The 16,451-nt window shown below is 47.8% G+C and overlaps 1 protein-coding gene across 1 annotated transcript; it reads left to right on the top strand.

Moving 5' to 3' along the window:
• Positions 1–1,751: 1,751 nt before the first annotated feature.
• LOC121535832 lies at positions 1,752–15,851 on the top strand. The gene is given in 7 exon segments (XM_045210091.1): positions 1,752–1,866; positions 2,069–2,200; positions 2,203–2,648; positions 2,733–3,307; positions 10,145–10,231; positions 15,301–15,314; positions 15,781–15,851. Coding segments are annotated over 7 exon segments (1,440 nt in total).
• The last annotated feature ends 600 nt before the right edge of the window (positions 15,852–16,451 follow it).

The raw sequence follows: 16,451 nt of genomic DNA, 5'->3' as shown, positions 1-16,451 counted from the left end.
CTGACTGATGTTGCTTCAATATATCCACATAATTTTCCTTCCTCATGATGCCATCTATTTTGTGAAGTGCACCAGTCCCTCCTGCAGAAAAGCACCCCTACAGCATGATGCTGCCACCCCTGTGCTTCATGGTTGGAATGATGTTCTTCGGCTTGCAAGCTGTCCCCCTTTTTCCTCCAAACATAACGATGGTCATTATGGACAAACAGTTCTATTTTTGTTTCATCAGACCAGAGGACATTTCTCCAAAACGTACGATATTTGTCCCCATGTGCAGTTGCAAACCGTAGTCTGGCTTTTTTATGGCGGTTTTAGAGCAGTGGCTTCTTCCTTGCTGAGCGGCCCTTCAGGTTATGTCGATATATAGGACTCGTTTTACTGTGGATATAGATACTTTTGTACCTGTTTCCTCCAGCATTTTCACAAGGTCCTTTGCTGTTGTTCTGGGATTGATTTGCACTTTTCGCACCATAGTACGTTCATCTCTAGGAGAAAGAACGTGTCTCCTTCCTGAGTGGTATGACGGCTGCGTGGTCCCATGGTGTTTATACTTGCGTACTATTGTTTGTACAGATGAAAGTGGTACCTTCAGGCGTTTGGAAATTGCTCCCAAGGATGAACCATACTTGTGGAGGTCTACAATCTTTTTTCTGAGGTCTTGGCTGATTTCTTTTGATTTTCCAATGATGTCAAGCAAAGAGGCACTGAGTTTGAAGGTAGGCCTTGAAATACATCCACAGGTACACCTCCAATTGACTCAAATTATGTCAATTAGCCTATCAGAAGCTTCTAAAGCCATGACATCATTTTCTGGAATTTTCCAAGCTGTTTAAAGGCACAGTCAACTTAGTGTATGTAAACTTCTGACCCACTGGAATTGTGATACAGTGAATTATAAGTGAAATTATCTGTCTGTAAACAACTGTTGGAAAAATTACTTGTGTCATGCACAAAGTAGATGTCCTAACCGACTTGCCAAAACTATAGTTTGTTAACAAGAAATTTGTGGAGTGGTTGAAAAACGAGTTTTAATGACTCCAACCTAAGTGTATGTAAACTTCCGACTTCAACTGTACATGTACATGGAAAAAGCCAGCAGCACTGGTCGAGGCAGTGGCTTAGCCATCATACACCAAGCTGAACTGAAACTGTCCACCCTGCCCCTGTCTGAACTGTGCTTTTTTTTAACGTCTCGCCGTATAATCCAAACCCCCCTACTGTGCTTCTGGTTTGTCGGACACCTAAGGCTAGCCCATATCTTATCCCTGAAATCTCTGATCTGCTCACATCACTCTGCTCCACCTCAACCAACATTGTAATTCTAGGAGAGTTCAATATCCACGTTGACTCTCCCTCATGTCACTCTGCTGCTGAGTTTCTGAGTTTTATTGACTGTCTTGACCTGAAGAGACTTGTGATGTCCCCACGCACACCCGTGGGCATATACTTGACCTGGTCATCACTGACTCCGCCCCCATCAACAACATGCAGGTCTATGATCTCGATGTGTCTAAACATATGGTTGTCGCACTGGATCTGACATTCCTTCCCCCTCTAACCAAGTCCAAGCGTTGCATGTGTTTCCGGAACTGGAAACCATTGACCCAGCCAACCTGTCTTCCCCAGTGGATGAAACTGTGGAGTTTTATAACCAATCCCTGAGCAGTGTGCTTGACCTCCATGCCCCCATAAAAACAAAGGACTTCGTATTTGCTCGCTCAGCTCCCTGGTTTAATCCAGAACTCCAAAACATGAAATCTACTGGATGCATCCTGGAGTGGCGTCTCAGAAACTGGGGTCTCAACGTCCACAAATGGGCCTTTCAAGAGCACCAAAGGGCTTATTCCAAGGCCCTGAAAGAGGCACGTTCAGCGTTCTTCTCCAACCTCATCAATAAAATCCTGGAAACTCAAAGCACCGGTTTTTCACCATAAACCATATTTTGAAACCCCAGTCCCCGCTTTTTAAACAGAGGTCAGCAACATCAGATCTCTCATCTCCCGCTCTACTACTCTGTCTCCTCCCGCCCTCAGCCTCTCTCCTCAGCCTCTCTCCTAATTCCTTGAAGTCACCCAGGGAAGTATCGATCCTATTCTAACAGCCCTGCTCAAATCATGCACCCCTGCACTCAGCCTTCCGATAACACAGATTGTTGACCACTCCCTCAAATCTGTCAGTGTCCCACCTGCATTTAAGACTGCAGCCCCCTTCTGAAGAAGCCCACCCTGGACTCAGAAGTGCTGGCCAATTACGGGTCAATATCCAACTTCCCTTTCCTCTCCAAGGTGTTGAAAAAAGTGGTTGCTGTACAGCTCCAGGATCATCTAAATCAGAACAACTTATTTGAGAAGTTCCAGTCAGGTTTCCGGCTGGCCCACAGCACTGAAATGGCCCTACTCCGGGTCACCAAAGACCTGCTGATGGCAGCTGACGCAGGCTCCTCTTGTCTCCTGATCCTCCTGGACTTGAGTGCAGCGTATGACACTGTTGAACACCCCATCCTCCTGGAACGCCTCTGGGACACCATCGGACTGTCTGGACCAGCTCTGAGCTGGTTCCACTCCTACCTGTCAGACATGACTGAGTATGTGTCGCTAGGTGGGTCCTGCTCCATCCTGTTTGTCCTGTATCTGCTCCCCCTTGGTCGTGTCATTAGCCGGTATTGAATGTATGTATAAACTGCTCCAAATCCCTCCGATGCATGTGCCCGTCTGATCACATGCTCTGAGGAGATAAGGGCATGGATGAACCAAAACTTCCTTCAATTGAACAGCAGCAAAACCTAGGCCCTACTTGTTGGCACCCCCCACCAGGTCCAGCGCTCACCAATAACACATCTCACCATTGCAGGACAGAACATCCCTCTCTCTCCCTCAGTTTCCAATCTGGGTGTAAAGCTTGATTCCTCCCTAACCTTTGACAGCCACATCAAACAACTGTGTAAAGCGTCATTCTATCACCTCAAGAACATTGCCAAACTCAGTCCTACCCTCACTCAGTCTGATGCAGAGAAGCTCATCCATGTCTTTATCTCCTCAAGGCTGGACTACTGCGACGCACTCTTCTTCGGGATCCCTGGCAGGAGTCTCCAGAAGCTCCAATACATTCAGAACAGCGCTGCCAGGATCCTGATGAGGGTGTGGAAACACCATCAAATTCCCCCAATCCTGGCATCTCTGCTCTGGCTCCCCGTCTCATTCCGGATTATATTCAAAACCCTCCTGCTGACTTTCCAGTGTATTCATGGCAATGCTCCTCCTTATCTCAAAGAACTGCTCTCCCCCCATAACCCCACCCACATCCTCAGGTCAAGCTCCGCTCCTTGGAGGAATCAGGCTTTCAGCTCGACCACCCAGAGCCTCTGGAATGCCCTCCCCGACCACAGACTGTTATTATTATTATTATTATTATTATTATTATTTTTATTATTTCAACTGGCCACTTAGGCTGCATATGAATTAACACAACTGACCCTTGTCATACCATATACAATACCAGTCCGAAGTTTGGACAGACCTACTCATTCAAGGCTTTTCTTTATTTGGACAATTTTCTACATTATAGAATAATAGTGAAGACATCAAAACTATGAAATAACACATATGGAATCATGTAGTAACCAAAAAAGTGTTAAACAAATCAAAATATATTTTATATTTGAGATTCTTCAAAGTAGCCACTGTCGTGGAAATTCTAACGAGAAAGGAAGACTGTAGATTCTTCCAACAACAACTTTATTATAAGATTTGCAAATCTGGAGCAATTAACAATTCACTCAATGGTGCAGAGTTAAGAGCCCAACGAACAAGAGTTGAGTCTCAGCTTTTATAACCTTTGTCTACGTGGCAGTTTAGCAGGTGTGTGAGATAATGATGGGAACATAGCACACAAACAAGTGATAATGCCAGTTTTGTTACTCCTTTCTGCTGATAGAATTGTCGGTACTGCTCAAGCAAGCCTCTGTTCTCTTCATATCTCCACACAGCTGTGCCCTTGAAAGATCCAAAAATTGGTCACTCTCAGAAACAAGAGACAAAAACACTGGTTCTTCTTACATGTGAGAAGGAGACAGTGGAAATGTACAGGTTTAAGGCTCATACAGCACATGTGCTGTCACGCCCTGACTCAGGGGACGCTTAAATGTTGAGTCAGGGTGTGTATGTTCTATGTTGGGTATTTCTATGTTGGTGTTCTATTATGTGTATTTCTATGTTGGCCGGTGTGGTTCCCAATCAGAGGCAGCTGTAGCTCGTTGTCTCTGATTGGGTCCAATACTTAGGCAGCCTATTGGCACTAGTGGGTTGTGGGATCTTGTTCCAGTTAAGGTATGTCGTGTTGTGCTGCCTTGGACTTCACGTTTCGTTTTGTTTGTTGTTTTGTCGTTGTGTTTAATATTTAATAAACATGTACGCATATCACGCTGCGCCTTGGTCTGACCTGTTCATCAACGAACGTGACAGAAGATCCCACCAGACCTGGACCAAGCAGTGTGCCGAGGAGGAGCAGAAAGGATGGACTTGGCAGGAGATGAGAGAGGATCTGGCAAGAAAGATGGAGGCCCTGATCAAGGTGGAGAGGCAATCCCCCCCCCAAAAAAATGGGGGGGGGCACACGGTGTGTGACGACGAGGCAGCAGGAGGCCGCGACAGGGCGGATCTGCTTGTTAGGAGAGGAGGCCACCAGATTACGGGTGCCATTGGTTCAGAGGGAGCAGAAGGAAAGTGTAGAGGCACAGCGAGAGGAGCTGGTTAGGCAGCAGAAGGAGCGGGGGTTAATGAAGGAACCCAGTCCCGCTCCTCGCACCAATCAAGTGGTGCGTGTCGCCAGTCCGGTCCGGCCCGTTCCTGCCCCTCGCACCAAGCCAGTGGTGCGCGTCGCCAGCCCGGCCCGGCCTGTTCCTGCCCCTCGCACCAAGCCAGTGGTGCGCGTCGCCAGTCCGGCCCGGCCTGTTCCTGCCCCTCGCACCAAGTCAGTGGTGCGCGTCACCAGTCCGGCCCGGCCCGGCCTGTTCCTGCCCCTCGCACCAAGCCAGTGGTGCGCGTCGCCAGCTCGGCCCGGCCCATTCCTGCACATCGCATCAAGCCAGTGGTGCGCATCGCCAGCCCGGCCCGGCCTGTTCCTTCTCCTCGCACCAAGCCAGTGGTGCGCGTCGCCAGTCCGGCCCGGCCTGTTCCTGCTCCTCGCACCAAGCTAGTAGTGCGTGTTCCTAGTCCGGTCCGGCCTGTGCCTGCTCCTCGCACCAGACCAGTGGTGCGTGTGTCCAGTCCGGCACGGCCCGTGCCTGTTCCACCGGTGCCTGTTCCGGCACCGGTCAGCTGCTCCACTCCGGAGCAAGAGCAGTCCGCTCCACCGGTGCCTGATCCAGCTCCGGTTAGCTGCTCCACTCCGGAGCCAGAGCAATCCGCTCCACCGTGATCAAGTCCAGCTCCGGTCAGCGGATCCACTCTGGAGCCAGAGCAGTCCGCTCCACCGGTGCCCAGTTCAGCTCCGGTCAGCTGTTCCACTCCGGAGCCAGAGCAATCCGCTCCACCGGGGTTCAGTCCAGCTCCGGTCAGTGGCTCCACTCTGGAGCCAGAGCAGTTCGCTCCACCGTCGTCGGGTCCAGCTCCAGTCAACGGTTCCAGTCCAGACCCAGACGTCAGCCCCTCTCCAGGTTCGGGGTCTCCCACACCAGGGTCCAGACAGGGCTTGGTACTTCGTGGGAGGAAGGAGAGGGGAAGCAGCGCGCCCAGGTCCAGACCAGACCAGGGGCGCAACAGGGAGGCGGAGAGTAAGAGGTCGTCACGCCCGGTGCCGGATCCGCCTCCGAGGTAGAATGCCCACCCGGCCCTTACCCTGTTATGTTTATGTTGTGCGGTCGGAGTCCGCACCTTTGGGGGGGGGGATACTGTCACGCCCTGACTCAGTGTTGAGTCAGGGTGTGTATGTTCTATGTTGGGTATTTCTATGTTGGTGTTCTATTATGTGTGTTTCTATGTTGGCCGGTGTGGTTCCCAATCAGAGACAGCTGTAGCTCATTGTCTCTGATTGGGGACCATACTTAGGCAGCCTATTGGCACTAGTGGGTTGTGGGATCTTGTTCCAGTTAAGGTATGTTGTGTGCTGCCTTGGACTTCACGTTTCGTTTTGTTTGTTGTTTTGTCGTTGTGTTTAATATTTAATAAACATGTACGCATATCATGCTGCGCCTTGGTCTGACCCGTTCATCAACGAACGTGACATGTGCATAACACAGTTTGTAATTTCTCCCCCATTTTGATCCCTTTTGAGACTAATCTAAACCTAATACAAAATTACAAGGAAGTGTATAAGTAATAATTCATAATGTAGGCCAATTATGTCATAATCTAAGCAAAACTTCACACAAGCAATTACATTAAGCATTGGGGGGCTTTCTTACACTAGTACATCATCTTTGTAAATGGCTTCTGTTGTGCCACTGAATTTTTTACCTTCACATTGTGCAAAACATTCTTAAGGGAATCATTAAACAATTAAAAAGTTATACAGAAGTACACTCTTCATCACGTTGAGGACTGTCCACACTGCCAGGGTTCAGCATCGACCTCCTGCTTCTTCTAGCAATGGGGCGGCTATTGTTTTCTGGACTTCCGTCCTGAGCCTGCCGTTGGCTCGAGCTGGAGCGACTGTCATTTAAGCCGTGGGACTATGCTGGTGTTGCATACTTCAGTTGCATTGTAGCCACGTCTCCCAGCGCCCATACAACAGCTGCAATGAGAAGACTGACCACGAAAGCAACAAAATAGCCTCCAACAAGTCTTCAACCAATTTAGAACATGACATTGTCTTCCAAGATGAGGTGAGGAACCCACGTTTTAACCAGAGTGTACCAAAGTCATGCACAACCCCAAATGCATACCTGCTGTCAGTATGAATCGTAACAGTTTTATCCTAAGCCTAAATACATGCTCTAGTGACAGCAAACAATTCTGCAGCTTGGGCTGACAGATTTCATGGTAATTTAGCACTCTCTACGGTAGTTGCAGCCGTAGTTACTGCATAAGCCACTATTGGTTCTCCTTGAGTCCCCCTGGAGTCCACTCTTGTCAATCATCTTGTGGTCAGAGAGTGGCTGTACAACAGCATAGTCAGGCAGCCAGGCTCTGCAATTATAGCCTACCATTCCTGTGAGTGTCAACATATGTTGTTTTGTAACTGGCTGTGGTACAGATAGAAATACAGCCACACGCTCTAGACCCAATTTCCTACCATTTGGTGTAACATCATGTCCTAGATACATAAGGGGTTGAGACACAAGCTGCAGCTGTTCCTTAGAAACTTTGTGTCCATTTTCAGAAAGGAACACTAACAGAGCTCTGGTGTTGACTTCGAATGCTTGTTCTGTTTCAGAACACAGTAATAGGTCATCGACATACTGTATTAAATTGCTCCCAGCTGGGGGGTATGAAACCCCCCCAGAAAACACTGCAGGCGATTCAATAAACCTTAGGGGCTAACCTTTGCGGCAACGCTTCTTTAAAAATTTAAATGCAAACCAGAACTGTGATTCTGGAGTGACGGGAACGCTAAAGAAAGCATTAGCCAAATCAACAACTGAAAACCATTTAGCCGACGCTGGCACGGCAGATAGTACTGTAACGGGGTTTGCACAACAGGAGCCCTTGCATAAAGTGCATTGTTAATAGGTCTAAGATCTTGAACAAAACCCCAATCACCTGAATCTTTTCGGACAGGAAGAATGGGGGTGTTGCAGGGAGAGTCTGGAAAAAGCACAATTGCTCCTCTTTCTACCAATGAAGCATGAACAGGGTAATCCCCCGCAATGCCTCCTGACTCAGAGGATACTGGGCTCGGCCGGGTCTGTGTGCTCCTAGGTGTGACATAAGTGGTTCCATCCCCCTCATTCGCCCAATGTCATATTTATCTTTAGCCATCAGAGAGTCCAGCCAACAAGGGTGACACAGTCTCCATCGAAACCATCTGCTTAGTTGGTTTGGTGCTATCAAGGCCATGTGTGCGGGGGAGAATTTAGATCCATCCGCTCTGAGTTCTCAGTCACTGACCCGCAAGACAGACTTCAACCAAACACCAGTATCCTCCCAGGCAACATCATCTGTATTAGTTACTGAAACATGTGGTACCCTATCACTACAAATATCAAATAAAGCCTGTTCTTTTGACATCTTAATACTAAGAGCACAAAACAAAACTGAAGCCCACTATAATCTGAAGATCGTGAGTATCACTGCATAGTAAGCTTTATTGGGGCGCAGTTTCTATCAGCCAGTTCTGTTCATAATATAAATCTCTTGTTAATGGTGAGAAATGGGCGGTACAATGTAGATCTGTCTGTGGCATAAAACTGCCTTTATTTTTCCAACAGCCACGGGCTGTAGAGAAAATCTCTTAAATTGGTGTAAGGGTTGGTGTGAGGTGTGACCCAGGTGCGGTGCAGGATATACAGTAGGCAGTAGGCAGACATGGTGAAATAAGGATTTTTACTGGTGGTCCCGAAGCCAGAATACAAAATAACGGACTTATCGCGATAAAAGAAAGGCAGAGAAAATAAGTCTCCAAAAACCGTCTGACAAAATAAAAAATACTACCTAAGACTGAAACAAATAACGAAACAGGGAGAACACTTCTCAAGTACCTGTTCATAGGTCTCCGATCAGACACTGCATAGAACTGCTGGACATAGAGAAACTAGCAGAGGAAACTGAGCAAGGGAACACAGGGAAGTGAGGGCATGAATACACATGTGAACAGGTAGACATAGGTGATACGAATAAGAAAATGATTAGTCCAGACTGTGAGTGAGGAGGTGCCAAAGGTTGTCGGAGGATGACACCTAGTTGGTCGCTCCGGAACTGCGACCCCCAGGCCACAGGGTTGACTCGCCGGACCACTCTGAATGGCCCGACGAACCAGGGGACAGCTTCCTGGACTCCACGTGGAGAGTAAAATCCAGCGTGGAGAGCCACACCCTCTGTCCCGGGTGGAAAACTGGGGCCGGGCGATGCCTGCAGTTGGCCTGAGGTTGAGACTTGACTGAGGCCTGCTTAAGCGCTGCCCGTACCTGCCTCCAGGTGCGGCAACAGCGACTGATATGTGCCTGGACCGACGGGACCGCCGCCTCCTCCTTTTGCTCGGGGAATAGCAGGGGTTGGTACCCGTATTGGCACTGGAAGGGGGACAGGCCGGTGGACGAGCAGAGAAGGCTGTTGTGGGCGTACTCCGCCCACGGCAGTCGCTGACTCCACGTAGCTGGAGTGCTGGACGTGTAGCACCTCAGCACCCGCTCCAGATCCTGGTTGACGCACTCCATCTGCCCATTAGCCTGGGGATGGAAGCCGGAAGACAAGCTGATGGAGGCGCCGAGGCAGGTTGCGAACGACTTCCCGAACCTGGAGGCGAACTGATCCAACACCACATCTTGGGGAAGGCCGTGGACCCGGAAAAGGTGCTGTACCACCAACTTAGCCATCTCCCGGGCCGGCGGGAGTTTGGGAAGGGAAATGAAGTGGGCAGCTTTCGAAAACCGGTCCACAACGACCAGGATGACTGTGTATCCATCAGAGGGGGGTAGGGTGGAAATGAAATCCAGCGAGATGTGGGACCAGGGGTGCTTGGGGATAGGAAGGGGTCGGAGACGTGAACTTTTCATGTGCGCGCACACTGGGCAAGCTGCCACAAAGGCGTGCGTATCCCCCTCAGCAGATGGTCACCAGAACGTCCTGGCGCCCCCCGGATGGCTGGTGAGGTCGGACGCATGCGCCCACTGAAGCAGTCGCGAGTGTGCAGCCTTGGACCTCCGCCTGGATGGACCTCTGCCTGGATCGGGCTCCCGCCGCAGTGCTGCTCTGACCAGCCTATCGATTCACCACAAAACTGGGGCAGCAATCAGGGAGATGGGGACAATGGGGTCGTCCCTCTCCACCAGGTCCACGGGGTCGAACTGCCGGGAGAGTGCGTCAGGCTTGGTATTCATCGACCCCGGACGGTATGAGATGGTGACCCGGAACCTGGTGAAGAACACCGCCCACCTGGCCTGGCGCGAGTTAAGCCTCTTGGCCCCCTGAATGTAGGCTAAGTTCTTATTGTCCGTCCATACGACGAATGGATGGGAGGCCCCCTCTTGCCAATGCCTCCACTCCCCCAGGGCAAGCTTGACCGCTAGCAACTCATGGTTCCCCATGTCGAAATTCCGCTCCGCCGGGGACAGCCGACTGGAGAAAAACGCGCAAGGGTGAGTCTTACCATCCGTGAGGAACCGCTGGGACAGGATTGCTCCCACCGCAACATCTGAAGCATCCACCTCCACAATGAACGGCAAGGACGGATCAGGATGCCCTAGGACCGGGACCGATGTAAAGCGCCGCTTAAGTGCATCGAATGCGATCCCCGCTTCTGGGGTCCAGGCGAAGGAGCGCACGCTCCTCTGGGTGAGGGCTGTCAGGGGAGTGGCTAGGGAGCTAAAATTGTGAATAAATCACCTACTACAGTAGGCAGTAGGCAGAGATGGTGAAACAAGGATCTTTACTGGTGGTCCCGAAGCCAGAATACAAAATAACGGACTTATCACGATGAAAGAAAGGCGGAGCAAATAAGTCTCAAAAAACCGTCTGACAGCCAAAATATGAAATACTACGTAAGACTGAAACAAATAACGAAACAGGGAGAACACTTCTCAAGTACCTGTTCATAGGTCTTCGATCAGACACTGCGTAGTGCTGCTGGACATACAGAAACTAGCAGAGAAAACTGAGCAAGGGAATGCAGGGAAGTGAGGGCATAAATACACATGTGAACAGGTAGACACAGGTGACACCAATAAGATAATGATTAGTCCAGACTGTGAGTGAGGAGGTGCCTAAGGTTGTCGGAGGATGAAACCTAGTGGGTCACTCCGGAACTGCGACCCCCTCCTGTAACAATTTGGGTCACAATGTGATCTGTCAATGTCCTGTATGTCCCATGCATAGTACCAATCACACGTTTGGATAAAATAATATTAATTCCCAATTTACAGAGAAGATCTCTTCCTGCCAAATTTACAGGGCAACATGCAGAGGCAAGAAATTGATGTGTCCTGCACGTATCGTGAATTTTAACCGGCAGGGCCATCGTGAGTAACTCTTTCATAATTACTCCCGAGGCCCCCACAGTGCTGACTAATTAATTTGACATGGGAGGATTGGACATAGATTTAGAATTTAGTACAGACATTGGAGCGCCAGTATCTACTAGAAAATTGATTGACTCACCATCGACGAAGAGACGAACCATTGGCTCCTCACAGGGGCTTGAAAAAATCTTTAAATGCTGTCTAAGGGTGTAAACTGTCTCAACCTCGCGTCAGTCTGTGTGTGGGTTGTAAAGGGTCGTTTTCAGTGGTGGTCCGGTTTTCCAACCTCCCCCCGCTGCCCCCTGTTCGGTAGGTTCGTTTCAACATGTTCTGATGAAATGTCCCTCCTTTCCGCAGTTATAGCAGGCAAAGTTCCTACCCTGTGGTTGCTGTCGTCCAGCCCGTCCGTCTGCACTGTCTCCCCCTCCTCCTATCCCTCTACCTCTTCCTTTTCCTCTCTGTCCATTGTTTTGAGGTCCTCTCTGAGCCTGCCTCTGCTGGCCCTGTCCTTGATAGAAGGCCAGCTGTGCAGCTTGTAGTTTCACACTATCCTCTTTTCATTCTTTTTCGTCTTATCTTCTTGAGACAGTTGCTGCCTCTCAGCGTGTTTATAGTGTTCAATGACCGTCTGTAGGGTAGTAGTGTCCCAGCCAATGTAGGTCGTCTTAACTTGTTTAACAAGGGCTGGCAAACGTCCATTCATTAGGGCAGCCTTCAAGAGACTGTTGTAGTCATCGGTTGCTGGTCTGACACCACTGTGTTTGCGGGAAACAGTTATCCAATCTATGCCTATAGTCTTTCAGTGACTCTTTAGCTTTCTGCGTGCAACTTTGGATGGCTGCCCAATCAGTTATGGGCGGGTAATGCTATTTTATGTGATCACACAGTGCAGCCAGCTGGGTCTGATAAAGTCTGTCCTCCGTCCAGTGAAACGGGAGTCATTGTAGGTGGTGTGTAAAACGGGTTCCTCCCGCTCTGGGGCTGCCTCTGAGGGGTCTGTTGGTCCTGCAGTCGTATCAGGTCTTGTTGGGGGTAGAGATGTGGTGGGGGAGATGGCTGAGCGGGCTGCTGTTGGACAACCAGGGCTGGTGCTGGTGCAGTGGATACAGGTGGAAAATAGGGAGGTGGAAAGACATTATCATCGTCATCCCTGTTTCTCCTTCTTTTCTTATTATTCACCATTATTATTTTTTTTAAATGTGTCTGCCTTTCTCTCTGCTTCTCTTTCCCACTTCCTAAAATCATCCCAGTCTATTCCACTTGCCTTTCGTGGCTTCTTCAAAGTCCTGAAATGTCTTTCTACATTCTGCTAATAAAGCTTCACTCAATGTGCCTTTTAAAGGGACATCTGCTACCTTGTGCCAGAATGTCCCTGCCCCACTTATCCACTATTACCTTCACCGGTCCGGTCAGTGGGTCGGGCAGACAAGGTTCTCCCTTGCTGCTCTTGGCTTCCATTGTGAAACTCAGTCTATACACACACACACACTCAGAGATAAAAAAATAACAAAAAACAAACAGTATTTTGATAGGAACGTCTTCCTTTCTTACAATTCAAAGACAGTTTTTTCTTCTCCATCAAAATATTATTTAATTACTCTATGTAATTTTAAATGTTGTACCCACATGGTAGTTCCTCCTATGCACATTTCTGAGTAGGTTTTACATTTATAGCTGGTTTCCCAATCATAACCAACTGTTTTACTAGTCCACTGATTAATACATTTTATTTTCTAAAAAAAAATTTTTCAACCTGCAGGAATATTTTTTACTTGGAACATATAGCTCATGCATTTACATCTTACTATCGTAACCCATGGCATATTTCATCAGGACCCTATCCTGGTCTCTCTAACACGTGACCTGTTCCCAGAACAGGTTTTTTCTAAAAGTTCCCAGAACTTTCCCCCAATTGGAGAATACTCTGTTCAAACAGAGCCTCAGTTCCCAGAACTGATTGTGCACAACCTGATCCCAGAACAGGATTTCTGAAGGTTCCCAGAACCTTCCCTCAATTGAGAGATGTGTTTAAGAAAATCAGTCTCACCCTTAATTTATTTTGTCTGTTCGGGATGGTGTATCCGTCCACTGACACTCCCTGACAGGTCCGAGGTGGGTCCCTTTTGCTCCTTTGAGTGGAGTGTGGGCTCCCTGAGCCACACCTAACGGTGGCCCCTGAGCAGTTAACGTTGGTTTCCCCAGGAACGATCAGCATTGGGGTTAGACATCCCATCCTCGTCGCCAATAATTGTCATGGAAATTCTAACCAGAAAGGAAGAGAGAGACTGTAGATTCTTCAAACAACAAATTTATTATAAGATTTGCAAATCTGGAGCAATTAACAATTCACTCAATGGTGCAGAGTTAAGAGCCCAACGAACAAGAGTTGGGTCTCAGCTTTTATAACCTTCGTCTACGTGGCAGTTTAGCAGGTGTGTGATATAATGATGGGAACATAGCATACAAACAAGTGATAATGCCAGTTTTGTTACTCCTTTCTGCTGATAGAATTGTCGCTGCTGCTCAAGCTAGCCTCTGTTCTCTTCATATCTCCACACAGCTGTGCCCTTGAAAGATCTGAAAAGAACAGGATGGACCAAAAATTGGTCACTCTCAGACATTTTACATTTACGTCATTTAGCAGACACTCTTATCCAAAGCGACTTACAAATTGGTGCATTCACCCTATAGCCAGTGACGGCCCTTTATCTTTGGCCGAGTGACTAAGTTACTCAAAAACAAGAGACGAAAAACACTGGTTCTTCTTACATGAGAGAAACAGACAGTGGAAATGTACAGGTTTAAGGATCATACAGCACAAGTGCAAAACAAAGTTTGTAATTTTTCCACCATACTACCCTTTACCTTGATGACAGCTTTGCACACTCTTGGCATTCTCTCTACCAGTTTCATGAGGAATGCTTTTCCAACAGTCTTGAAGGAGTTCCCACATATGCTGAGCACTTGTTGGCTGCATTTCCTTCACTCTGAGGTCCAACTCATCCCAAACCATCTCAATTGGGTTGAGGTCGGGTGATTGTGGAGGCCAGGTCATCTGATACAGCACTCCATCACTCTCCTTCTTGGTCAAATAGCCCTTGCACAGCCTGGAGGTGTGTTTTGGGTCATTTTCCTGTTGAAAAACAAATGATAGTCCCACTAAGCGCAAACCAGATGGGATGGCATATCACTGCAGAATGCTGTGGTAGCCATGCTGGTTAACTGTGCCTTGAATTCTAAATAAATCACTGACAGTGTCACCGCAAAGCACCCCCACACCATCACACCTCCTCCTCCATGCTTCACGGTGGGAACCACACATGATGATCATCCGTTCACCTACTTTGTGTCTCACAAACACACGGCGGTTGGAACCAAAAATCTCACATTTGGACTCATCAGACCAAAGGACAGATTACCACCGGTCTAATGTCCATTGCTTGTGTTTCTTGGCCCAAGTAAGTCTTCTTCTTATTGGTGTCCTTTAGTAGTGGATTGTTTGCAGTAATTCGAACATGAAGGCCTGATTTACATAGTCTTTTCTGAACAGTTGACGTTGAGATGTGTCTGTTACTTGAACTCTGTGAAGCATTTATTTGGGCTGCAATCTGAGTTGCAGTTAACTCTAATGAACTTATCCTCGGCAACAGAGGTAACTCTGGGTCTTCCTTTCCTGTGGCGGTCCTCAAGAGAGCCAGTTTCATCATAGCGCTTGATGGTTTTTGCGACTGCACTTGAAGAAACTTTAAAAGTTTTTATAATTTTCCGGGTTGACTGACCTTCATGTCTTAAAGTAATGATGGACTGTCGTTTCTCTTTGCTTATTTGAGATGTTCTTGCCATAATATGGACTTAGTCTTTTACCAAATAGGGCTATCTTCTGTATACCACCCCTACCATGTCACAACACAACTGATTGGCTCAAACACAAATTAACTTTTAACAATGCACACCTGTTAATTGACATGCATTCCAGGTGACTACCTCATGAAGCTGGTTGAGAGAATGCCAAAAGTGTGCAAAGCTGTCATCAAGGCAAATGTCTTCACTATTATAGGTGTGTCCAAACTGGTACTGTATGCTCATGGTCCAAGTATCTACTTAATTTAGAGGAGAGTAATATAGGGGTGAATGACAATCTGGCAAGGTCATTATGTGTAGATTTCTGTTTCTGTATCTCTTTGTGAAAGGTTGTACATTCAAGGTGAGTACAGAGCCTCTACTTTCCTTCAGTGTCCAGACAGTCTTGTATGTAACCCATTTCCCCCTGCTGAGCCAGCATTCTCCGTCATCTCGCCTAGTGACAGAGACCCTCTCCACTTACAGCAGACGTGGCAGCTAACCAGGTTATGCCTGAATCGGATTATCAATTTCTTGGCTAAATTGAAATCTACAGATTGTTGGCAGAAGTGAGTGTGACAGGCTAAAGACCCCGCTGTCAGGGCAGATTGATGGAGCTCCTTATTTGGAGAGACGGAGGACCCATTTATAAAGCTGTTATTGCTCCTGTGAAATCAACAGTCTTTCCTGGGTGTCCTTAACCTCTGCCACTGGCTTCTCCCGCTGTTCAGCCAGATATCCTATGCCCATAATGTCTTCATCTTCTCAAAGCACACCTTTGTGTAAAACAATGTGTAGATTTTTTTCTCGTTTTTTTATTCTTCCTTCAGTACTGCTTGTTAGATACGACCAGGTGGCTGAAATCATGGATGTGTTTGAAGATGAGAAAGAGAAAACATAGAGGGAGAGAGATAACGTTGCATGGGTTTTCTCTGTTCTTTATCTCTGATCTTTACAAGGTTGTACATGTTGTATTTAGATTCCATGGTGGTTCAATCAGATGTGTTATCACTCACTGGGGTGGAGGAGATGGGATCTTAAATTAGACCTGCAGAGGAGGAGAGATGAGACACTAGTAGAAGTCAAACTGAAATAACAAGGGGAATGATTTAGCAAAGCAATTCTTTCTCTTTTTTGTAGCTACGCCTATTGAGCCTCTGTGGTAGCCATGCTGCCAGTTTTTATTGTTTTTCATTACTCCCTTCCATTATTTCCTAATTTCCGTTCAGTTGCTCTTTGGGCACTTCTCGCACAAAGCAATCACATTGTCAGTAATGGCTGCTGCTCACCAGTCTGAGGGTCCCATGGTTATTCTAAGAAACCGAAAGGACATAGAGACGGTGCCATCTGTCTGAAATATTACCATTAGAAATGCTATTTTACAGGTCCAGCCATGATGAGAGAGAATGTGGCTATCAATTCATGTTGGATTTTGTTCAGGTGCTCTTCTTGTTTTAGGATATACCAAGGAGTTGGTCTTTGGCTGCTTGATCTTGATACA

Source organism: Coregonus clupeaformis, chromosome 33, assembly GCF_020615455.1.
Source record: "Coregonus clupeaformis isolate EN_2021a chromosome 33, ASM2061545v1, whole genome shotgun sequence".
In the NCBI taxonomy this organism is placed as follows: domain Eukaryota; kingdom Metazoa; phylum Chordata; class Actinopteri; order Salmoniformes; family Salmonidae; genus Coregonus; species Coregonus clupeaformis.
This window is presented reverse-complemented; position numbering and strand designations above follow the sequence as displayed.